The 25,826-nt window shown below is 37.3% G+C and overlaps 1 protein-coding gene across 1 annotated transcript in view; it reads left to right on the forward strand.

Moving 5' to 3' along the window:
• The window catches only part of R3HCC1L (R3H domain and coiled-coil containing 1 like), a 90,865-nt gene that overhangs the window by 54,437 nt on the left and 10,602 nt on the right, over nucleotides 1-25,826 (forward strand). The window contains exons 3-4 of the mRNA XM_068548322.1: nucleotides 1,051-2,855; nucleotides 19,945-20,120. Coding sequence (XP_068404423.1) covers nucleotides 1,065-2,855; nucleotides 19,945-20,120 — 1,967 coding nt within the window. The 5' untranslated portion in view covers nucleotides 1,051-1,064. The remainder of the gene's footprint in view (nucleotides 1-1,050; nucleotides 2,856-19,944; nucleotides 20,121-25,826) is intronic.

Below are 25,826 nucleotides of genomic sequence, written 5' to 3' on the forward strand. Positions count from 1 at the left end.
GATCTGTAATAGAGTGGACAGGATTTGTTAGCCTTTCCCTCTTACTGTCTTTTTCCTTTGAAAGGTATGTGGTGAAATATTAACAGTGGGTGCTTCTGAGTGTATATGGGTGTTTCTTTGCTATGTGTAGGACCTTCTTATTCTCTTTGCTCTGGGCAAACTAGTATATACTTCACAGTATTATTTTGAAGATGAAAAGAATAACTCAGTATGAAATAGTCTAGTACATTTCCTTGTATTTTGTAGATAGTAAATAAAGTTTTATTTATTAACCTTTGTTAAATTTTTTCTCCTTGTTAAATTCCATCGACCAACCACGGTAGAGGTTGTCAGGGAGTTACCGGTGGGTTGTCCCCTCACATTCCTTGGCCTCCACCCTCCTTTATCCTACCCAGACCTATTTTATTGCTACTAGAAGGAAGAAAAATTTATAGTAGGTCATTTGATTAAATAGTGTTAATAGAATGATGACTTTCTCTTTCCCACTACCTGTTTCTTTCCTAAAAATCATAGTTCACAAGCAGCATCTTCTAGAAAGCAGTCCATGATTAGTTGTCTCATTTTCTAGCCCACATTCAAGTTACTCTCATTCATATGTTACTCTTAAAATCATATTTATGTATATATATTTATGTTGAACAAATGTGCTTTTAGGGGTTCTCCTTGAATGTATTCTTCAGTGTAAATTTTGAGCTCCTAAGATGGTTGTGTTTTATGAGTACCTGATAGCCTGTAATCACTTTTCTCATCTGTTTTAATTCAGCTGAAGACAAGGCTACATGTTAAAAAAAAGTAGAGAGGACTTGGAAGGTAGAGGAAAGAGGCTATATGGATAAAATTCATGGGCTCATGAGTTATTTTGGAATTTACTCTCCTTAGTTGCTTACCTGATTGCATTAATTATTTTATGGCAGGTTTTACTTTTTTTTTAACTTGAGGGTTTCTATAGGATGGATTAGTAGGCCCTCTACCTAGTCTTTAAAAATCTCTTGGCTCAACACATTGTAATTAGGTTTTGGTAATTGAATCATTCTCTCTTTTTTCTTGCAGATTGAGGTGGTGCCATGCAGCAAGAAGCAGAGAGATGCAGAGTTCGAGTCAGGAGGCCTGACATGGCGCTTTATGTACCCAAAGCTCGAAGGGGTATAGTAGTGCACAAATCAGGTGATGAGGGAAAAAGCTGTGGTCCACCTAACTCCATGGTGAAAGAAGAACAAAAGGAAGATTCTTTCTCTCAAAAGGAGATCATTAGAGAGAAGCCTGAGGCTCAAAGACTAAGTATTAATCCTGATAAAAAGGAGCACAATCGTAGGGAAGGAAAGAAAGCTTCAACAAAATTTAATAAAGATGCGTGGCTTCAAGAAAGAAATAAAGATAATGTTTGTACTAAGAGGGCAACCACAGAATCCAAAAAAGTATTATCCCAAGGACATCAGCAAAGAGTCCCAAATCCTGGGATTATACCTATCCTACCTTTACAAAGACATTTTAAACCAAAGAAGATAGAGTGTTTGGAGGTTGAAACCAGAGATGTGACAGAACAGGATGGGTTGCTTCAATCTCAGTCTTGTTCAGAAATCAGTAAGGCTCAGGTTCCAAACAAACCTTTCCAAAATGTGGAATTCTGTGATTTCAATAGGCATGAACTAAATGGGGAAACATTTGAAGATAGAAATTTGGAAAGCAGAATGGAAACTGATGCCAGGGTTGCAGACATACTATCCCAATTTCCTGGAGATTTTAGTTCTGTGGTGAAACCTGAGAGTATGATTGCACCAGTAAAACCAAGCTCTGATTCTGGAATTGTACAGCAAGGCAAGCAGACAGCGGGTGGAATGCTGAAGCGCAGCAACGGGGGCATCACCACTGATTCTGTTCCTGGAAGTCCAGTTGGTATCATTGATCAGACTTGCATAGACTTGGATGCTGAGAATGTTGGTGATACAACGAACAGTACAGATTTCATCTTGGGTCAGAAAGGTGTAGATTCCATTCCTGAGACTATGGGTCACATCTCTCATCAGATGACTATAGTCAGCAAATTAGAGAGCACAAATGACATTTTTGATCCAACAATGATTAGGGAGTGTGAGGAGAATGACAGCACTGCTGATGAGTTATGTGTAAAGCGTGACTCTTCTGATACAGCTGTCCTTGCTCATGAAACATATACAAATAATGGGTCTAAGAGTGTAGGTGACATTACCAATAAGACATGTATGATGGACATTACAGATACCATATCTGATCAGATAACTGTACTTGCTGTTAGAGTAGCTCATGAGGCCTGTAGCAACACAAGTAGTTTCTCAGACTATTTAGAAATGACTGCAGATACAGCCCCTCTTCATGTAGCTAAAAGGGGGAATGACACTGAACATTTCAGCAACCTGCCTGCTTGCTCAGATATTTATGCTGAGAGTATTTCATCTAGGTTCACAGAGTCAACAGGAAAGTTGATAGAGAGCTTGTCAGATTGTGCTTCCTCCTTACCTATAAAGAAGATTGCTGGTAGTAATTGTAACACTTTTTTGGACTCTGAACTCAGTATGTTAAATGGGACAGAAGTATTTTCAGATGGTGCCTTGGGCAGTCATCAAGATTGTACTGGTGATATAACAGAGGCATTGCATGAACTTAAAACTGCTGAAGAGTTCAAAACAAAAGAAGATGGTTCAGAGACTATAGAATTTGGTGTAACCTTTCCTGATATAGAATCAGTATCTGTGGAAACATCCATGGAATTGAAAGCAACTGATGTGTCTCACACAGAAGCAAGTGCTGCTACTGAGGAGAGCTGGGAGTCTATGTTTAATGATGATGGTGACTGCCTGGACCCACGTCTTCTACAAGAGGTATGTTTTAGTGGAAATTGCTTGGCTCTTAGGTAGTTCATCAATTCATAGGACCTAGGATTTTGGGGGTAGTTTTGATAGACATATTTGTACATTCACACACATTACATCCAATGTAACAGTTCTGCAACGGGCTGTTGGGTTGGCCAAAAAGTTCGTTCGGGCCTTTCCATAACATCTTACGGAAAAACCTGAACGAACTTTTTGGCCAACCCAGTAATAGGATTGTAGAATGAGAAAAGAATATCTGCTAGATCTTTAAGAAACAAAGCATACAGTGTTGAACTACATCTATTATAGCCAAATCCTGAGAGATCTTACTGAATAGGTTAAAGATGAATTTAATGGATTCTGGCTAACTGTTGAGAAAATACAGAGGGAAACTTCTTCCAAAGGGCTTTTCTGTGTTGATAAGATGTATTTTACACTGGCCTATTTGAGGGGAGAAGAATAATGTATTATTCATATTTATTTTATTTTTCCAGCAGATGTTGGAATGATGTTCGACACTATAGAGGGAAGGGAAGGGTGTAATAAAGGAAGGTATGATTGTTTTTTTAAGGAGTTTGTGCTGAGTTGAAGAGTAAATGATTGTTGAATATGCTGGCTAGTTAGAGTTCATAAATACAAAATGTTGGATTTGAAGGCATCTTAGAAATTATTTAGTTCAATTTTTTCATTTTCTTAGTTTAGACGTTCCCTCCTCCAGCATTTAAATTCCTTACCATAAATAAGAATCATTGGTTTTGAATAGTAGAATCATTCCCCCTTTTATTCCTTATACCTTTGCCCAGAAGGGGAAAAAATGATTTTCCCTATAAAATCTCCAGTTTTGTAAATGGAGAAATTGAAGGTTAATGGTTGTATCTTTAAGAAAAGCAGAATCAGGATTTCAATCTACTTCTGTCTTAATCCAGTATTTATGTTCTTTCTACCAGACCACTTCCTCCCCTATAAAATAGTTTTGTTTGAGTGACTCCATAGAGCCTTTTAAATACTAAGTGATGAGTCTTTTGATTCTGAGAGTTGAACCAGAAGTACGGAAAAATGTTCACAAGCATGTATAAAAGAGACATGTGAGACTGAAGAGGGCAGCCCATTGGACAGAATTGACTTTCCAGTACCAAGCACTTCCTCCTTATTCTTAGGAGGTGTCTGCATGCTCATTTGTACCACAGTTAGTACTTCCTATGGTCAAGTCAGGAGACAGCAGGTCTTAAACATTTCTTAAAAGAATATAGAGCAGAAGGCACCTACAAATTAACATTCATGAATCCTTTGAAATTGCATGCACACTTTTATATGTAAGTGCAGTCTTTCATAACTTTTATCAGATTCTCAAAGGTGATAGTTCCCCAAAGTATGGTCCCTGGACCAGCAGCGTAAGCAGCACCTGGGGACTTGTTGGAAATGCAGACTCTTCAGCCAAGCTGTCTTTATGTTTACGAGACTTTCAAGTGATCCTGATGCACATAAAGTGAGAATCACTGCTGAAAGACAACATACAAACTTATATCAAGATGTGAGTGTGGTAACCAGAAGTGGCTGTCAGCTCATAATTAGAAAGCAAAACACTGTTCAGCAGAGGTTTTAGACCCAAATCAGGCTAAGATGTACTAATAATATGGTAAGTTAGGTGAATATAGAGAAGTTATTAAGGATCCGAGCATTGGGAGAAGGCCTTAGTCTGGGGAAGGAAGCAGTGTTCTTAGGAGTTGGCAAAGGGACTGCTTAAGAGGGTACGAGAGCACAGGTGTACATGGGAGAGAAGAAACAGCTTCCTACAAAAGAAGGGCATGGGACACAGGGCCTTTTGTACATGGTAGACCTAGTAAATATTTACTGAATGGATGTAGGCAGTAGGGTAGAGTTGCTTTCTGCCTTTTTAGGTTAGCCTCCAGGAGCTTTCAAAACATCATTGCTGCTGGAACTTGGATTCTGTGTGGTAGCTTAGGGATATGGCTTCTGTATTGGCGGGAGGGAGGTTTAGGTGTGCAACTCTGTTGTTCAGCTCTTAACACTGTTTAGGTGCAAAAGAATTTAGGCAACTGAGTCTTTTGAGGAGCATAGTAATATAGCCAAAGAGGACACTAGCCTGACCTAAAGCTGGGAATGGCAGGAAAACGGAGCAGGTAGTGTTTTAAGCTGAAGACAGCCAGTGACAGGGTATTGCACTTGGATATCTTCTGAGGTGTTTGGTAGGGATTGGGGTCTGTGTTGAGGCATGAAGATAGATGAGAGCAAGAAAGAAGTTGGATTGAGAATGCAAGTAGTGGATCCAACTCCAAGCTATTGCCTCCTGTGCTCTGGGTTTTAGAAGATGTAATAATAATAATGTTATTAAAAGATGTCACAAATCCAAGAACATTAATAGCCCTTTGGTGACTGTTACTCCTAATTTATTATTTATACTGTTCCAAATGTACGTTATTAAAGGCTAAACCAGAGTGTCTGCCTACCTTGAAAACTTTCCAACCAAAGATTTTTGGCTCTTTTCCCAGCTGGCCTATTTCTTTGTTGACAATGGCTAGCCACAGAGGTATACCTAGTACTTCTAATAGGCAGGGAAGTATGCGCTAGAGCAGGGTGTGGTAGCCATTGGCATGTGAAGCAGTTTTCTATGACATTTGAACTTCTAAAACTGCCTGAAGGGGTTAGGTCATTGTTGAGCTCCCAGAACTGCAACTCTTGGTGAGTCTCCAAAGATTACACATCTCCTAAAACCGTGGTATGGGATGCCCAGAAATTGAAGTTGATAATTGATAAAGAAAAGGATGTTGGCATGACTTCTTTTAACCCTTTGAGATCTTGGTACCAGCACACAGGAATTATTGTTGTCTGGATAAAACTTCCTCTGATGCCTCCTGTACTGATCAGCAAACCTATTGGTAGGAGGGTTAGTAAGATACCAGCAGCATAACATTGATGTTGATAGACACTGACATCTGGTCCCTTCACTGGCCATTTCTGGTCCTGATGTGTGTTTTTAGGTAGCGGTAAATATTTAGGTAGGAGTTTCCTTTTGTTATAGAAGGTTGCTAACAATGTATGACCATGGAAAAGAGAAAAAGGAACACCATTCATTCCCAAACCATCTTCCTTCTGTGTGTGCCTACTCATGTTCATACTTCATCAGTGGTATCTTTCCATCTAGTCTTCCCAATCATGCTGGGAAGATGAGGAAATCCAGATGTGTCTCCCCGGCTTTCTCAGTCTTCCCCTTGACTAAAATTTAATCGACTAGTGTTTTCACTGTTCAGTCTGCATAGCATCTTCCCGAGAATGCCAGCATCAGTTTGCCATATTAACCTTTCTGTACTGTCTAAATAGGAGCCAGGTCCAAGTTGGTTCAGGATATTCACTTGGTCCCTGCCCATATATTCATGTACCGTACGTTACTATTCATTAGAGGAAACTAGAGCTCTCAAATGTGTCCTCTGGCACTGGGGTCAGTAAGTGATCATCTGACATGCTTCATTATTGTAGCTTTCTTTTTTCTTATTTCCTTTTGTTTTCCTTTTCTGCATTCGTATTCACTTTTGCGCTTTCTTCTCTTTTACTATGCCTTAATCCAAAGCTATGGCCATGGATTTCTCTCACTGATGATAATCAGTGATATTGAGATGTTGCTGATACCTATTCTAGAGAAATCTTTTTTAAAGATTTATTTATTATTTATTTATTTAATTTATTTTTGGCTGCATCAGGTCTTAGTTACAGCACATGAGATATTCACTGAGGCATGCGGGATCTTTCCTTGTGGTGCGTGGGCTCTTTGTTGCAGGGCGTGGGCTTCTCTCTAGTTGTGGCATGTGGGTTTTCTCTTCTCTAGTTGTGGCACGCAGGCTCCAGGGTGCATGTGCTCTGTAGTTTGTGGCACGCAGATTCCAGAGCGAGTGGGCTGTGAACTTTGCGGCATGTGGGCTCTAGTTGAGGCGCGCGAGCTCAGTAGTTGTGGCACGCGGGCTTAGTTGCCCGGCGGCATGTGGGATCTTAGTTCCCTGACCAGGGATTGAATCCGCATCGAACCTGCATTATAAGGCAGGTTCTTTACCACTGGACCACCAGGGAAGTCCCTAGAGGAATCTTTAGATGGCCACCTTGAATGGCATTCTACTCATTCTGTGTTAATAAATTTTATGAAGTCAAAGTTTGCATTTCTGGCCTTGGTTTCTTGATAAGGTCAGTGGAGGCATAGCCTAGATATATTAGATAATTTCTTTTGCAGATAGGGAACACCACTGAAGACATTATCTACTCTTATATTTAATATATAAAATGTTATGTAAAGCAACTATACTCCAATAAAAATTAATTTTAAAAAAAGTTAGAGTTTAAAAGTCTGAATTTATCCTTCTGCTGTTATAAAGGATTTATGCCCAAAGCAGTATAGAAAAGGGATGGAAGCCATAACTTATGCTGTATATTATACACTGTAGTTTTATTATCTTTTAAGGGAACTCTTTTTGGATGTGTTTGAACTTAGGTCATGAAAAATTTGAAAAGGCTTGAAGTACTTTTAAAAAAAAATAGTGTTATTTCCCTATTTGCCAAAGATAGGAAGTTAAATGGGTAAAACATTTTAATTCTAGCTTTTGATTTGTTCACATTACCATGGACAAACATGAAAAATTTATTTTCTTCAGTATCTACTGAAGAGTAGAAACTGAGTTAGTAAGCAGTTAAGTAGCTACAGGATAACAGTGGAAGAGAAAATAGAAACAAAAGGTTTGAATAACCTAACCTACATAATTGAGAATTAGCTATATGGGTTAATTCTGTGAGTAATTATGTAAATAGACTTGGTGATATTTGAAGCAACCGCAGTAATGTTATACCATTAACTCCTGGTCAAGTCTCTGTTGTCCATGTCCCTGTAACCTCCTGATATCCCCAATATTTAAATTTGTTATAGCCACAACTATAGTTTAAAGTGGTTTATTACGTTTAATTAAAAGTACCTACGGAAGTATTCTTATTCCTGCCTTCCAAGATCAGAGGCAGGATTATAACATAGGCCTTGAACAATAAGGACTAGGACCTGGAACTTTAACCTAAGAGAGAAAACTGTACATCTTTTTTTAAAAAGTGGAATGTTAGCATTGAAAGGGACCTATAACATAATGTTTTATGTTTACCTCTTGCTTTATAGATAAGGCAAATAAGGCCCAGAAAGGTTGTTACTGACCTAGCTAAGGTTAGTGCCAGAGTTGGCACTAGAATCCCAGTCTCCTGGGATTCTAGGTTTCTAACCCTGGGCTCTTTCCATGACAGTAAGCCTTTGCCTCTACCTAAAGCTCTCAGCCAATCAACAGACATTGTACAGCTATACTGTGCCCAGCTCTGATATTGGTGATACGAGGGATAAAAGAGAAGGATAAGAATGTTTGAGGAGTTTATAGTCTTGTGGAGCTGATGAAACTTATTCTCAGAAATGTCTAGAAAAAAATAAAGAAGTATTCTATCTCACTGAATTGAAAATGCTGTTGATTGTGAAATATATCATTATTTTATGTATCACTAAGAAAGAAATTAAACTTTTACACAATGCTTACCCTTTAGAATTTTTACTTTATACATACTGAAAGAGCTCTTAATTAGACATAAATTTTTTATCACATATCATTTCTTACATAAAGAAAATGTGAAAGAAATTGGTTCTCGTTTCCTAAAACTTTGTGTTTATAGTCCAACTCTTTCTAATGATTTCTTTTTTTCTCTTTGAATTAGAACCCAAGTGTTCCTTTTTTTTCTTTTTTTTTAAATTTAATTTTATTTATTTGTTTTTTTGGCTGCGTCGGGTGTTAGTTGCAGCACGTGGGATCTCCATTTGAGGCACGTGGGATCTTTCATTGTGGAGCACAGGCTTCTCTTTAGTTGTGATGTGCAGGTTTTCTCTTCTCTACGTGTGGCACGCAGGCTCCAGGGCACATGGGCTCTGTAGTTTGTGGCACCTGGGCTCTCTAGTTGAGGCATGCGAGCTCAGTAGTTGTGGCGTGCGGGCTTAGCTGCCCCATGGCAGGTGGGAACCTAGTTCCCCGACCAGGGATCGAATCCGTGTCCCCTGCATTGGAAGGTGGATTCTTTACCACTGGAACACCAGGGAAGTCCTAATAATTTTTTGACTCAGTCATTGATACTGATGTCGTTCCATCCTGTTACCATCTTCTGTGCCATCAAGAACTTTGATGATACAGCATTTCTTAAAAGAATACATAAAAGGAGCAAAAATCATTGTTGCTCGATTCTTAAGCCATCTTTGCACTTATATAGGGCTATTCTTATATTCAGATTTTCTTCCACCCTACTGACCACCCTTTCTGCAAATTTTAGTACTGGTGCTTGTGGTACTCATTCATATGCAGACAAGCAGTGACAATATGCATGATTAAGATGCATACTGATGTTGGAGATGTTAAAATGTGCATCTTAGAATTGATGAAATACGGTATATATCCAACTGCCAAGGGTTATGTTATGGTAGTATAGGGAATGGAGAAACCATCAAAATGGAGTCAATAGGGAACGCTTCAAGAGGTGATAAAGATTGAAGCTGGGTCTTAAAAGAGAAGGATCAGGAGCAGACAAGGCATTCCAGGATGTGAGAGCTTGTAAAAAATATGGAATGTTCCCAGGTTTAGGTCCTGAATTTGTCACTATCAGAAGTTTAGATGATCTATTTTGAAATTTTGTTTTTGTTGTTGTTGTTTTCCTTTTATAATTTATTAAATTGGATTTTCTGCATGATTTATATAACCAGAACAATTAAAGTTTATTGGCAAAGGGAAATTAAAAAAGTGTCATTTTTCCCCCCAAATTTCAGAATGCCATCCAGAATCATTTAAAAAAATATATGTTGCATAAATCAAATTCTTATTGATGGAGGCTCTATGTAGAATCAGTCTTGATAAGCATGCATTTGGACAAAGTAATTAACTTGGGGCCTGTGCATTTTATTCATTCCACAAGTATTTTTTGAATGCCTAGTTTGTGCAAGATAGTGTGTGCAGGGGGGGAATATAGGGATAAATATGACATGTCCCTTGTAGTTGAATTACAGAATCAGAATATTGATGAGGAGACTGAAACTCCAGCCTTTCTTTCCAGCCTTACTCCCTGTATTAGTTTGCTAAGGCTGCCAGAGCATATAGTACCCTAGACTGACTATGGCAAAGTACCACATAAATTTGTTTTCTCACAATTCTGGAGGCTAGAAGTCCAAGATCAAGGTGGCAGCAAGGATTAGAGTCTTCTGAGGTCTCTCTCCTTGGTTTGTAGATGGCCATCTTCTCCCTGTGTCTTTACATGGTCTTTCCTCTGTGTCTGTGTCCAAATTTCCTCTTTTTATAGAGATACCACTCAGATTAGGGTCTACCCTATTTTAACTTAATACCTGTTTAAAGGCATTATCTCTAAATACAGTCATATTCTAAGGTACTGGGGTTTATGGCTTTAACTCATGAATTTTGAGAGGACACAATTAAGCCCAAAGCACTCCCCCAAGCCCTCACATTATTTAGTGTAACCACACTGAACTCTTTAATGAATACCACACTCCTTGCATGCCTTTGCACACTTCTGCCTATGGTACTTTTCTCTGTATATACAATTTCTTTACTTGGGCAGTGAAGGAAACAAAGTTCATTCCCCTCTACCCACTGGTAATACCTTCTTCATTCTTATAACTTTATTACATATTAAAATTCTTTGTTCAAGTTCTTTCTCTAATGTTATGTTCAACATACATTAAATGTTTGTTGGTTAGGTGGTCAGGTTGAGGTTGGAGGAAGAGACTGGTCTTATTAATATAGGGTGTTATACAGTGAGTACTGTAAAAGTAGTGCAGATGAGGTAATTGCTGTAGAAGTCTAGAGGAAGAATCAGATTATACATGTGACCAAAAATAATGTGATCAAAGCAATAGGCAGGAAGAAGCAAGATGTGTTTAGGCATAGTATTACTCTTTGGTTGGAATGTAGCATATTTTAAGGGATGACATGACATAAAGCTAGAAAGGTAGTATATATCTTAGTACACTGTTAATGAGGTAATAAACTACCACAAACTACTGTCTTAAAACAACACAAATTTATTGTCTTTTACAGTTCTGGAGGTCAGAAGTCCAAAAGGGGTCTCACTGGACTAAAATTAGGGTATTGGCAGGATTGTGATCCTTTCTGAAGACTCTAGGGGAGAACCCATTTTCTTACCTTTTTCAGCTTCTCTTACATGCTGCCCACATTCCTTGGCTCATGGCCCCCTTCCGTTTTCAAAGCCAGCAGTGGCCAGCCAAGTCTTTCTCATGTTGCCTCACTCTGACACACTGACTCTTCTGTCTCTGAAACAATTCTGCTTTTAAGGACCCTTGTGATTATATTGGACCCACCTAGATAATCCGGCATTATCTCTCTATTTTAAAGTCATCTGATTAGCATCTTTAATTCCACCTGCTACCTTAATTCTCCTTTGCCATGTATCATGTTCATAAGTTGAGGGAATTAGGACATGGACATCTTTGAGAGGCTGTCATTCTGCCAACCACAGGTAGGTTGTTGGGTCCAGGTTATGAGCTTTAAATACAGCCATTGAAGATTTTTAATCAAAGGAATGACATGATCAAAACAGTATTTTGGGAAGTTTAATCTATAAGCTACCATATGTATCTCGAATATAGGACTGGAAAGAAATCAGTACCCCTGAGTTCTTTGCAACTTTGCCATTGATCCTCCCTCCCTCCCTCCTTTCCTCCTAGAACTGCGTGTATCCATAAATCCTTAATCAGAGGGAATTAGTTGTCCTGAACATTGATATAGCCACCGTTTCTGATTCTGTTCACTGTAAGGCCATTTCATCATGTTACGGAAGGAATACTAGACTAGCGGTCAGGAGGCCTGAGTTATGATTCAAACTTTATCAGTAATTTGATTTGTAACCTTAGGGGTGTCCTTTAGTCTCTCTGTGATGCAATTTTCCATCCTTATAATAGGGATAACAATAACAGCTGATCCAACATGCCCATCTGACAGATATAAATATAACTTTATCCCAAAATAATGTAGCATATATTTATTTTTTGTTTGTAGAGAGTAACTTGTGACTTCAGAACTTTTTGTTTTTCCTTTTGTATCTTGAAGAACCTAGGATCAAACAAAAAATAAAAAGCTCAGTGATCCATGCCTAGTTGACCTTCTACTCTCTGCACCCTTTTTGTCTCCCTCTACAAATAGGAATCAGGCAATTATGTCATAGCAAGTCAGGTACTATTTTTTTTTTTAACATCTTTTTTGGAGTATAATTGCTTTACAATGGTGTGTTAGTTTCTGCTGTATCACAAAGTGAATCAGCTATACGTATACATATATCCCCATATCCCCTCCCTCTTGCGTCTGCCTCCCACCCTCCCTATCCCACCCCTCTAGGTGGTCACAAAGCACCGAGCTGATCTCCCTGTGCTATGCGGCTGCTTCCCACTAGCTATCTATTTTACATTTGGTAGTGTATATATGTCCATGCTACTCTCTCACTTCGTCTCAGCTTACCCTTCCCCCTCCCCATGTCCTCAAGTCCATTCCTTACGTCTGCATCTTTATTCCTCTCCTGCCCCTAGGTTCATGAGAACCATTTGTTTTTTGTTTTTTTTTTTTTTAGATTCCATATGTATGTGTTAGCATACGGTATTTGTTTTTCTCTTTCTGACTTACTTCACTCTGTATGACAGTCTCTAGGTCCATCCACCTCAGTACAAATAACTCAATTTTGTTTCTTTTTATGGCTGAGTAATATTCCATTGTATATATGTGCCACATCTTCTCTATCCATTCATCTGTCAGTGGACACTTAGGTTGTTTCCATGTCCTGGCTATTGTAAATAGTGCTGCAGTGAATGTTGTGGTACACGTGTCTTTTTGAATTATGGTTTTCTCAGGGTATATATGCCCAGTAGTGGGATTGCTGGGTCATATGGTAGTTCTATTTTTAGTTTTTTAAAAGGAACCTCCATACTGTTCTCCATAGTGGCTGTATCAATTTACATTCCTACCAACAGTGCAGGAGGGTTCCCTTCTCTCCACACCCTCTCCAGCATTTATGGTTTGTAGATTTTTTGACGCTGGCCATTCTCACTGGTGTGAGGTGATACCTCATTGTGGTTTTGATGTGCATTTCTCTAATTCCTCCTGTGTGTGTTTGGAGAAATGTCTATTTAGGTCTTCCGCCCATTATTTGATTGGGTTGTTTGTTTTTTTGATATTGAGCTGCATGAGCTGCTTGTATATTTTGGAGATTAATCCTTTGTCAGTTGCTTCGTTTGCAAATATTTTCTCCCATTCTTTTTTTTTTGATAAATTTATTTATTTTATTTTATTTATTGCTGTGTTGGGTCTTCGTTGCTGCACGCGGGCTTTCTCTAGTTGCGGCGAGCAGGGGCTACTCTTCGTTGTGGTGTGCAGGCTTCTCATTGTGGTGGCTTCTCTTGTTGAGAGCACTGGCTCTAGGCGTGCGGGCTTCAGTAGTTGTGGTGCAGGGGCTTAGTTGGTCCGCAGCATGTGGGATCTTCCCAGACCAAGGCTCGAACCCGTGCCCCCTGCATTGGCAGGTGGATTCTTAACCACTGCGCCACCAGGGAAGCCCCTTTTCTCCCATTCTGAGGGTTGTCTTTTCATCTTGTTTATGGTTTCCTTTGCTATGCAAAAGCTTTTAAGTTTCATTAGGTCCCATTTGTTTATTTTTGTTTTTATTTCCCTTTCTCTAGGAGGTGGGTCAAAAAAGATCTTGCTGTGATTTATGTCATAGGGTCTTCTATGTTTTCCTCTAAGAGTTTTATAGTGTCTGGCCTTACGTTTAGGTCTTTAATCCATTTTGAGTTTATTTTTGTGTATGTTTTTAGGGAGTGTTCTAATTTCATTCTTTTACGTGTAGCTGTCCAGTTTTCCCAGCACCACTTATTGAAGAGGCTGTCTTTTCTCCATTGTATATTCTTGCCTCCTTTATCAAAGGTAAGGTGACCGTATGAGTCTGGGTTTATCTCTGGGCTTTCTGTCCTGTTCCATTGATCTGTATTTCTGGTTTTGTGCCAGTACCATACTGTCTTGATTACTGTAGCTTTGTAGTATAGTCTGAAGTCAGGGAGCCTGATTCCTCCAGCTCTGTTTTTCTTTCTCAAGATTGCTTTGGCTATTCGGGGTCTTTTGTGTTTCCATACAAATTGTGAAATTTTTTGTTCTAGTTCTGTGAAAAATGCCATTCGTAGTTTGATAGGGATTGCATTGAATCTGTAGATTGCTTTGGGTAGTATAGTCATTTTCACAACGTTGATTCTTCCAATCCAAGAACATGGTATATCTCTCCATCTGTTGGTATCGTCTTTAATTTCTTTCGTCAATGTCTTATAGTTTTCTGCATACAGGTCTTTTGTCTCCTTAGGTAGGTTTATTCCTAGGTATTTTATTCTTTTTGTTGCAATGGTAAATGGGAGTGTTTCAGATTTTTCATCTATTCCTATTCATTAGTGTATAGGAATGCAAGAGATTTCTGTGCATTAATTTTGTATCCTGCTACTTTACCAAATTCATTGATTAGCTCTAGTCGTTTTCTGGTAGCATCTTTAGGATTCTCTATGTATAGTATCTTGTCATCTGAAAACAGTGACAGTTTTACTTCTTCTTTTCCGATTTGGATTCCTTTTATTTCTTTTTCTTCTGTGATTGCTGTGGCTAAAACTTCCAAAACTATGTTGAATAATAGTGGTGAGAGTGGGCAACCTTGCCTTGTTCCCGATCTTACTGGAAATGGTTTCAGTTTTTCACCATTGAGAACGATGTTGGCTTTGGGTTTGTCATATGTGGCCTTTATTATGTTGAGGTAGGTTCCCTCTGTGCCTACTTTCTGGAGGGTTTTTATCATAAATGGGTGTTGAATTTTTTTGAAAGCTTTTTCTGCATCTATTGAGACGATCATATGGTTTTTCTCCTTCAATTTGTTAATATGGTGTATCACATTGATTGATTTGCATATATTGAAGAATCCTTGCACTCCTGGGATGAACCCCACTTGATCGTGGTGTATGATCCTTTTAATGTGCTGCTGGATTCTGTTTGCTAGTATTTTGTTGAGGATTTTTTGCATCTTTGTTCATCAGTGATATTGGCCTATAGTTTTCTTTTTTTGTGACATCTTTGTCTGCTTTTGGTATCAGGGTGGTGGTGGCCCTGCAGAATGAGTTTGGGAGTGTTCCTCCCCCTGCTATATTTTGGAAGAGCTTGAGAAGGATAGGTGTTAGCTCTTCTCTAAATGTTTGATAGAATTTGCCTGTGAAGCCATCTGGTCCCGGGCTTTTGTTTGTTGGAAGATGTTTAATCACAGTTTCAATTTCAGTGCTTGTGATTGATCTGTTCATATTTTCTGTTTCTTCCTGGTTCAGTCTCGGAAGTTGTGCATTTCTAAGAATTTGTCCATTTCTTCCAGGTTGTCCATTTTATTGGCATATAGTTGCTTGTAGTAGTCTCTCATGACCCTTTGTACTTCTGCAGTGTCAGTTGTGACTTCTCCTTTTTCATTCTAATTCTCTTAATTTGAATCTTCTCCCTTTTTTTCTTGATGAGTCTGGCTAATGGTTTATCAGTTTTGTTTATCTTCTCAAAGAACCAGCTTTTAGTTTTATTGATCTTTGCTATCGTTTCCTTCATTTCTTTTTCATTTATTTCTGATCTGATCTTTATGATTTCTTTCCTTCTGCTAACTTTGGGGGTTTTTTTGTTCTTCTTTCTCTAATTGTTTTAGGTGTAAGGTTAGGTTGTTTATTTGAGATTTTTCTTCTTTCTTGAGGTAGGATCGTATTGCTGTAAATTTCCCTCTTAGAACTGCTTTTGCTGCATCCCATAGGTTTTGGGTCATCGTGTTTTTTTTTTTTTTTTTGGTCATCGTGTTTTCATTGTCATTTGTTTCTAGGTATTTTTTGGTTTCCTCTTTGATTTCTTCAGTGATCTCTTGGTTATTTAGTAGCGTATTGTTTAGCCTCCATGTGTTTGTATTTTTTATAGTTTTTTTTTTTCTGTAATTGATACCTAGTCTTACAGCGTTGTGGTCCGAAAAGATACTTGATACAATTTCAATTTTCTTAAATTTACCAAGGCTTGATTTGTGACCCAAGATATGATCTATCCTGAAGAATGTTCCATGAGCACTTGAGAAGAAAGTGTATTCTGTTGTTTTGGGATGGAATGTCCTATAAATATCAATTAAGTCCATCTTGTTTAATGTGTCATTTAAAGCTTGTGTTTCTTTTTTTATTTTCATTTTGGATGATCTGTCCATTGGTGAAAGTGGGGTGTTAAAGTCCCCTACTATGATTGTGTTACTGTCGATTTCCCCTTTTATGGCTGTTAGCATTTGCCTTATGTATTGAGGTGCTCCTATGTTGGGTGCATAAATATTTACAATTGTTATATCTTCTTCTTGGATTGATCCCTTGATCATTAGGTAGTGTCCTTCTTTGTCTCCTGTAATAGTCTTTATTTTAAAGTCTATTTTGTCTGATATGAGAATTGCTACTCCAACTTTCTTTTGATTTCCATTTGCATGGAATATCTTTTTCCATCCCCTCACTTTCAGTCTGTATGTGTTCCTAACTCTGAATAGGTACTATTTTTTAGACTTGTTTTCAAAAGCAGATTACTAGGCTTATAAGAGTCTTAAAACCCTCACTTTGGGAAGATAATTTAATTTAGTTGAATGGTTTTGTGGAAGCTGGTTCTACATATGAAGGAATACTCAGATTTCACTTATGCATTATAAACAGCAAGACAGGCCACTGGTAAAAATCATAAAATATTTGTGATTCATAACTGAAAATTATTTGCTGAGTTGTTTGCAAACTTTCCTTTCCCGTGGACTGTAATAGATTAGAATGAATCAAATTGTAAACCTTTCCCCTCTATTGTTGCTCTATCAAACATTTATTAGCCATATGAAAGAAAAATATGTGAAGGTTGGTCATAAAATATGAAGGTTTCACATTGACAGTTGTGACAAGTATTGTCTCAATACATGTGACTCTTAACAGTAAATGTTTCAGTTGTCTACAGTAAAAATATCTTGCAAACTACAAATGTGAGCCATGTGTATAATTTAAAATTTCTATGAGCCACATTTAAAAAAGTAAAAATAAACAGGTAAAGTCAAGAACGTATTTTTAATATATCCAAAATATCATTTCAACATGTAATCAATATAAGAAGTTATTAGTGAGATCTTTTATTTTTTGTATTAAGTCTTTGAAATTCAATGTGTATTTTATACATAAAACACATCTTAATTCAGACCAGCCATGTTTCTAGTACTCAGTAGCCACATGTGGCTGGCAGCTGCTGTGTTGGACAGTACAGGTCTACTGCAAAAAAGTCATTGTATCAAATCTTAGGGCCTTTCCTGAAATACATCTGTATTACTGTGTCTAACCCCTGTCTGATAGTGGTTTCTACCCTGCCCGCCCCCACTCCCCTCTCACAATCATGCTCTGATCCTCACTTTATACCATATTGTCTTCTCTTAGACATTTCCCCCTTCTGTGCCACATATTCCTTTCTCCTTTACCCTGTCAAGGCCCCCTTGAATGTTTTGTTGAAATTCTCAGGAGAAAACACCATTAATAGTATGGCCTGCTACCTATCAGCCTACCTCCCCAAAAAATGTGTTGCCAGTAGACATGTAAGCTGATTCTAACAATATCAGTACCATGGGAGTATGAAACAAAGTTCTTCTCCTCTTAAGAAAAGTTAGGAGTCCCTGATAATAGTGGAGTCTTGAGTGTTATAGGAAAAACTAGTCAGGAGTATGTTACTTGTAGGCTTTATATCTATTTTCCCATGAAATGTAGAGTAGGAATTGTGTGTTTTGCTATTACTTACACTTTGCATTTAATCAGTGCCAGAAGCTGAAATGCTTAATGGTTACCTCAAAAATGGGATGTAAGTATGCAAGTTCAAATTTGCTGACCAGATTAGAGCAAAGGGCCATAATCAAATTTCCTTGCCAGACTATCCTGCCTCTCTTTTTTCTTCCTCATTATAATCAGTTCTTATAGTTCCAAGGTATTTGTAGTTAGGCATTGTTTACCTCTCACAATGCATAATTTAGCCCCAATTTATAAATGCATGGACATGCAGTGGTTTGTTTGGTTTGGTTTTTGCAAAGTAACTCAAAAAGTCCATGCCAGAAATTCAAAAATGAAATGAAGAAAATAGTTCCAGTGACAGTAGCATAAAAAAGTTAGAAATAAATTTAACAAAAGAAGTATAAAACTTGTACTCTGAAAACTACAAAACATTTTTGGAAGAAATTAAAGAAGACCTAAATAAACATCCCATGTTTATCTTCTTTAATATTGTTAAGATACTACCCAAAGTGATTAACACATCCAGCTCAATCCCAGCTGTCCTGTATTTTTTGCAGAAATTGACAAAATGATCCTCTAATTCATATGGAAATGCAAGGGACTCAGAATAGCCAAAATGATTTTGAAAAAGAAGAACATAATAGGAAGACTCAAACTTCCTGATTTCAAAACTTATAAAACAACAGTAATCAAGAAAGTGTGGCACTGGCATAAGGATGGACTTGCAAGTAATTGCAGATTACCCTCCTTTCTGGGGCTCTGAGTTATTCTAAACTGATACACCAGTCCACTCTAGGCTTTTAAGAATTTGTTAAACATTTAGCTGATATCTTCTTGCCCACTCATGTGGTGGCCACTTCTTCCCATGATCTGCCAGAGGCAAAACAGTTTATATATTCTGTTTCTCTTTGGAGGGACATGTCATCCTGTGGATTTCAATTTCCTTGTGTACTCTGTGTTGCATACTCAGCTGTATGGTAAACTCAAGAAAAGTTATGATTTTATAGGTCAGTTGGTCTTTTCTCATTATTACGGTGTGAGGAATATTCTCTTCCTGATTTCTACATCCTAAGCAGGGTGGAAATAACATGGTGCTTGACCTATAATAGATTTAGCACCTAGTTAAAATATAATTAAATTGGGTTGAAGTTGAATTCTTACTCTTAGGTGCCACGTAGTGTGCTAGCACTTACTGCATCATCTCATTTAATCTGCACACCTCTATCTATAAAGTGTTGGTACTGTTATTATTCCCATTTTTTAAGATGTAAAACTGAAGCTTAGTGGAGAAAAGGAACTAGAGACCCAGCAATAAATAAACATTTTTGTCGATTTTACCTAAATCGCCTTCCTCCCTCACTCCCTCCCAAATAAAATTCTTAAATCCATTTTTCACTTCTCCAAGGAAAGGAGATACATCCTTGACATTGCAAATTCTCATTTGATGGGAAAAGAGGCACAGTATGAAAGAGAGAAAGTTTGAAGGTCTCTCGTTGGACTTTTGATTAACAGAGAGAACACACTTTGGAGTCTGAAGGCTCTGGGTGGTCAGTACTAGGCTCTAGGTGAATGACAAAATGACTGTCATGGCTTTGCTGCCACTTTCCATTTTTCCTTTTCCATTCTCCTGCATCTCGTGTGACATAGTTATTAGCCTTCAGTTTTTTCATAGAATAGTAGAATTTTAAGTATTCTTCATTACTATTAATTCCTGTATTAACCTGCTGTGTGGAAATTCCTTTAGGTAGCTCTAATGCTAGGGAACTTAAATATAATTACTTGTGCCACTTACATTTGTTATAACAAATTTCTTTGTAAGCTACTGTCAACGAAAGGTAGACTAACAAAGTGTTTTTATTCTTAAAAATTTTGTTTTTGTTCACTTTCAGAAACGAAACTATGGGTCTGATCAATAAGCTCAAATAAAACGAATGTTATTAATTCATCTCTTCAGCTATTTTCTGAAATTCATTTTCTAAGATGTGTTGTTTATAACTCACCACATTAATCAAAGTATTCCACATGTATAATGTAAGCTGGGTGATAGAGCCCAGTCATTATTGTGTTCATGAACAGAGACAAATGATAAAGGTTAAGGAATAGGAACATGGAGACAAAGAGGATTGTTTATATATGGGAGGATATTTTACAATGCTCTGGCTTGATGTAACAGTCACATATATGCTTCCTCCTCTCTAGTTATCAGGGGATATGAAGAATAGAGAAAGCATCCAAGAACCTATATTTGATTATTACAACCATGAAGTTCCTGATATTGACCTCAGTGATTGTGAATTCCCACATGTCATTGAAATTTATGACTTCCCCCAAGAATTTCGTACTGAAGATCTCCTACGGATTTTCTGCACTTATCAGTAAGTACTTGCAAATGATTGGGGATGTTAGGGAAGGTGGAATGAAGTTTTCTTAAAATGTCTTTTGAAAGATCATCTTTTTTGTTTTTCTATTCCCGTTTCTATTCGGCATTTACTTTAGCATCAAGTTTGTTTATTGTCTTTTCCAAGTCCATTAGAAATCCGTATCAAACCACTCTTCTTCTCGGTTCCTTTAAAAAATGCTAAATAGTCTTTCTAGACCCCATTTTAGCATTTAAGAAGAATGTCATCAATAATGACTTTGGAATCTGTCTTCATGGTGCATTTAGTCCATTTATATTTATTGTAATTATTGATATATTTGGATGTATGCCTGCCATCTTTTTTTGTGTGTTTACTTGTCCCATCTTTTTCTCTTTTCTCTTGCCTTCTTTTGGATTGATGAGGTATTTTTTTCTCCTTCCATATTTTTGGGAAATGATCCTGTTTCTATTATTTGGTGGTTACTTTAGAAATTATAAAATGCCTGCTTAATTTATCAATGGCTAAAGTTAATATTTTTACGCTCTTTCCAAACATTCTAAGGGTTTTAAACTCCATTCCCCAATTCCATTCCAGTGTCTCCCCAACCTCCAGCTAATATGCTATTGTGATTTAGTATTTTGAATCTTTTTTTCTTTTTAAACTCCATTTGATGTTACATTATTGTTTTATATTATCAGCATTCAGATTCATCCACTTTCTGTATTCTTCATTTATACCTTCTTGCGTCTTATATCTTTCATCTGAAATCTTTTTCCTCCTGCATGAAACATGTTCTTTAGCATTTAATTTAGTAACAGTCTGCTGGTAACACACTCAGTTGGGTTTTGTTGTCGTCGTCATCGTTGTTGTTTCTTAATGGCTTTATTTCAACTTCATTCTTTTTTTTTTTTAACATCTTTATTGGAGTATAATTGCTTTACAATGGTGTGTTAGTTTCTGCTTTATAACAAAGTGAATCAGTTATACATATACATATGTTCCCATATCTCTTCCCTCTTGCATCTCCCTCCCTCCCACCCTCCCTATCCCACCCCTCTAGGTGGTCACAAAGCACAGAGCTGATCTCCCTGTGCTATGCGGCTGCTTCCCACTAGCTATCTATTTTACGTTTGTTAGTGTATATATGTCCATGCCACTGTCTCACTTTGTCCCAGCTTACCCTTCCCCCTCCCCATATCCTCAAGTCCATTCTCTAGTAGGTCTGTGTCTTTATTCCCGTCTTGCCCCTAGGTTCTTCATGACCTTTTTTTTTCCCTTAGATTCCATATATATGTGTTAGCGTACTGTATTTGTTTTTCTCTTTCTGACTTACTTCACTCTGTATGACAGACTCTAACTCCATCCACCTCACTACAAATAACTCCATTTCGTTTCTTTTTATGGCTGAGTAATATTCCATTGTATATATGTGCCACATCTTCTTTATCCATTCATCCGATGATGGACACTTAGGTTGCTTCCATGTCCTGGCTATTGTAAATAGAGCTGCAATGAACATTTTGGTACATGACTCTTTTTGAATTATGGTTTTCTCAGGGTATATGCCCAGTAGTGGGATTGCTGGGTCGTATGGTAGTTCTATTTTTAGTTTTTTAAGGAACCTCCATACTATTCTCCATAGTGGCTGTATCGATTTACATTCCCACCAACAGTGCAAGAGTGTTCCCTTTTCTCCACACCCTCTCCAGCATTTATTGTTTCTAGATTTTTTGATGCTGGCCATTCTGACCGGTGTGAGATGATATCTCATTGTAGTTTTGATTTGCATTTCTCTAATGATTAATGATGTTGAGCATTCTTTCATGTGTTTGTTGGCAATCTGTATATCTTCTTTGGAGAAATGTCTATTTAGGTCTTCTGCCCATTTTTGGATTGGGTTGTTCGTTTTTTTGTTATTGAGCTGCATGAGCTGCTTGTAAATCTTGGAGATTAATCCTTTGTCAGTTGCTTCATTTGCAAATATTTTCTCCCATTCTGAGGGTTGTCTTTTGGTCTTGCTTATGGTTTCCTTTGCTGTGCAAAAGCTTTTAAGTTTCATTAGGTCCCATTTGTTTATTTTTGTTTTTATTTCCATTTCTCTAGGAGCTGGGTCAAAAAGGCTCTTGCTGTGATTTATGTCATACAGTGTTCTGCCTATGTTTTCCTCTAAGAGTTTGATAGTGTCTGGCCTTACATTTAGGTCTTTAATCCATTTTGATCAACTTCATTCTTGAAAGACATTTTTGCTGGGTAGAGAATCCTAGGTTGGTAGTTGTTTTTCTCAGAAACTTGAAGATTTTATTCTGCTTTCTCCTGGCTTTCTTAGTGTAGGATGAGAAGCCAGCTGAAAGTCTTAACTATTGCTTCTGAGAGTAATCTCTCTTTTCTCTTTGGGTGCTCTTAATGTTTTCTCTTTGTCTTTGGTATTGTGCATTTTCAGTATGATGTGGCTTTGTGTTTCTTTTGTTATTATTATTATTGAGCTAGTATTTTTCATTGGTTTTGGAGAACACTAGACATTCTCTCTTCAAATATTGCCTCTGTACTAGTCTCTTTTATATTCTCTAAGATGCCAGTTAAAAGTAGATTAAACCTTCTCACTTAATCCTCATGTTATCTCTTTCATATTTTCCATTTCTTTGTCTCCATTACATGCTGAGTAATTTTTTTAGCTCTAATTTCCACTTTCTGATTTCTTCAGCTGTGTTTAATTTGCTGTTAAATCTGTCCATTGAATTTTTAAATTTCATTTTATGTTTCTCATTTTTCAAAGTTCTCTATTTTTCAAATCTGCATGGTCATTAGTTTCTTTTTTTTCTCCAAATATTTTCAAGAAGTATATTGAACATAGACCTTCTATAGTCTATGTCTGGTAATTTCTTTACCTGAAGTCCTTTTAATTCTCTTTCTGCAAATTCTCACTCATAGTGCCTTGCTTCTTTTTTGGAGGTTTAGTTACTTTTTTAAAAATCTGTGCAGCTGACCATTTCCTTTGGAATTTTACTTATGGGAATTGAGGCTTACAGTAAAAGAAGAGGATATCTCCTGAGAGGATATGTGTTTTCTTCTGCCAGGCACCAAGGGCCCTAACAGTCCAAAAGAGCTGTAAATTAAATTATTGATTTGAGGTTATTCTGACCACCGAGATAGAAATAGTCAAGTAGAGAATGATAAAAAATGATTGTTATATGTCTCAACCAGTTTATTTTAACAGTACATATAAATGTCCATTTACTTGCCAGTCTTTGATGTGGTGCCAAGACCTTTTTTTTTTTAAGTAACTAGTATGTTGATGGCAGACTATCTTCTATTGAGTTCTTATATGTCACCCTGATATCACCTGTGACTTCCAGCAAGAACTTTAATGTCCTTTCAGAGTCACCTGAGTGCAAATTCCTTATAGTTTAAAACGTTTTCTCTCTCTCTCTCTTTTTAAAATTTTTGTTGGCTGCACCGCGTGGCTTCCAGGGTCTTAGTTCCCTGACCAGGGATTGAACCCAGGCCACAGCAGTGAAAGTGCCAAGTCCTAACCACTGGACCACCGGGGAATTCCCTCTCTCTCTCTCTCTCTCTTTTTTTTTTTTTTTTTAAGCTCTTTTTTCCCAAACATAATTAATAATAGCTGTTTGGGTTTTTTTAGTGACTTTATCTTTCTCTAGTCTTCCAAACCATAGACACAACTTTTCTTTTTCACACTCATATTTCATCGTTTTTATTTTATTTAATAAATTAAATTATGTAGTGAAAATATAAATTAAAACTGATATAAGTGGGTTTGAGAATAATTGCACTACCTCTTATATATGTATATAATTCATACATATGTATGAGAAGGTAAAAGAGTCAGAAGTATACCTCTGTATCTTTAGCTTATAAGAAAAAATAAGCTTCAGGAATAAAGAAATAATCCCGAAAATAAGTTATTAAGAAAAAGATTTTCAGGGTCTGGAAGAAAGTCATTACCAAGAAGGGATTATACTTTAATGCTCCAATCCTGACATTAACAATGAACCAGGTCTAACAATGAACCAGGTCTATTGTCTGACATACAAATTTAAACTTAAAATTCAATTCATGTACAGCTTGAGTTAGGGTATAGCTCCCAACTTTTCCTTAAGGGTTAGATAGTAATTATTTTAGGCAACTCTGCCATCGTTGCACAAAAGTAGCCATAGACAATAGGTGTGGCTACAGACAATGAGTGTGCCTGTATTCATTGAAACTTTATGTACAGAAACAAGCACCCTGTTTTTCTGTAAAGCTCTAGAACAGGCAAAACTAGCAGCCAGGTATCTCACTTAAATTTTGTTGGTTGAGGGGACAGGGGCAGCACTTATCAGTTAAGTAACTAAAAGAGAGGAGGAGTGACTAGATCATGGAGGACAGTTAACACTCTCTGCCATAGATCTTACACTAAACATATAGTGTAGATCAGTCAGTCTAATTCATTACAGTTATGTTAAGACCCGGTATCAGGGTCTGTTCCAGATAAAGTGCATAATAGATTTTAAAAAGCAGTCAATGAGATTAAATCCAAAATTAGAACTACCTTAGGTTGTCACTAATAATGATGATTTTTTAAGACCAAGGATTGATTTTGTTAATGTCTGGAATTTCCTGAAGATCAGTTATTTCTTAAGAATTATTAACTTCCCTTGCTTTGTTTCTTCCTAATCTTACCTGCAGATCATTTTTCTATGAAACAGGAAAACATTCTCAAAAGGGGGAAGCATTTTAAAGGGTTATGAAATTCTGAAGTCTAAAAGGCCCTCCAGAGCCCATCTAAGTTTTTCTCTATCTTTTGTCAACTGTCTTATAATATAGACTTCCACTGTTGAACTTTCTCATAGTCTTCAACCCCTGTGGTCATTTTATGCCATGGTCAAACTGACCCTTACATTCAGGAAATTGTCTTACTAACCTTCAAAGCGTCTTTATTCCTTTTTCCTTCAAAGGAGATTTTTTCTTGACTAGTTGTTAAAGAGGGAAGATATTTTAGCAGTTGCCTTTTTTTTTTTTTCTTTATAGTGCTTTATAAAAAAAAGAAAAGGTCATGGTGCAAAAGCGTATAATAATAATGCCTGTTGAGTCAAACACCAGAGTCAACTTCATATTTTAATCACATCTTCATCAATATTAATCATCTTCCTGATGAATATTGCTATTAATAATAAAAAATAATGGGCACCATTCATTTATTAGATGTCCACTAAGTGCTCAACACCGTGCCCTTTGCCTTGTCATGGATGATCTCACTTCCGTTTTCGCAGCAACTCTGTTATGAAGGAACTGTACCCATTTCTACAGATGAGCAGACCTAGCTAACAGAGAGATTAAACCTGCCCATGGTCTGAAGGTGGCAGAACCTGAGTTTCCCTTTCTTACTTCACTTCTACAACTGGAAAGAAAGAATAGGTCAGCCTCTCTGATTAGAGTTGTCCCTTTTCTCCCTTATTTGATTGATTGATTGATTTTGCTTTGAATGACCTGTCTCCCTCTTCCTCTCTGTCTCTTGTCTCTGTCCTTGAGCCTACATTTGCATTAAATCCAGGTGACCTTCCCTGCCTACCTCCTCCTCTAATAATCTTCTGCCCCTCCCATGCTTCCTCGTTCCACCTCTTCTAGTTCCAGTCCCCTAAAAACATCCCTTGTAAAAAGTGTGATAAATACTTTACCTCCCCAGGGAACATGTGAGGATTAATTAGTTGATGTCTATAAACT

The sequence above is a fragment of the Eschrichtius robustus genome, chromosome 7, assembly GCF_028021215.1.
Source record: "Eschrichtius robustus isolate mEscRob2 chromosome 7, mEscRob2.pri, whole genome shotgun sequence".
Lineage (NCBI taxonomy): Eukaryota > Metazoa > Chordata > Mammalia > Artiodactyla > Eschrichtiidae > Eschrichtius > Eschrichtius robustus.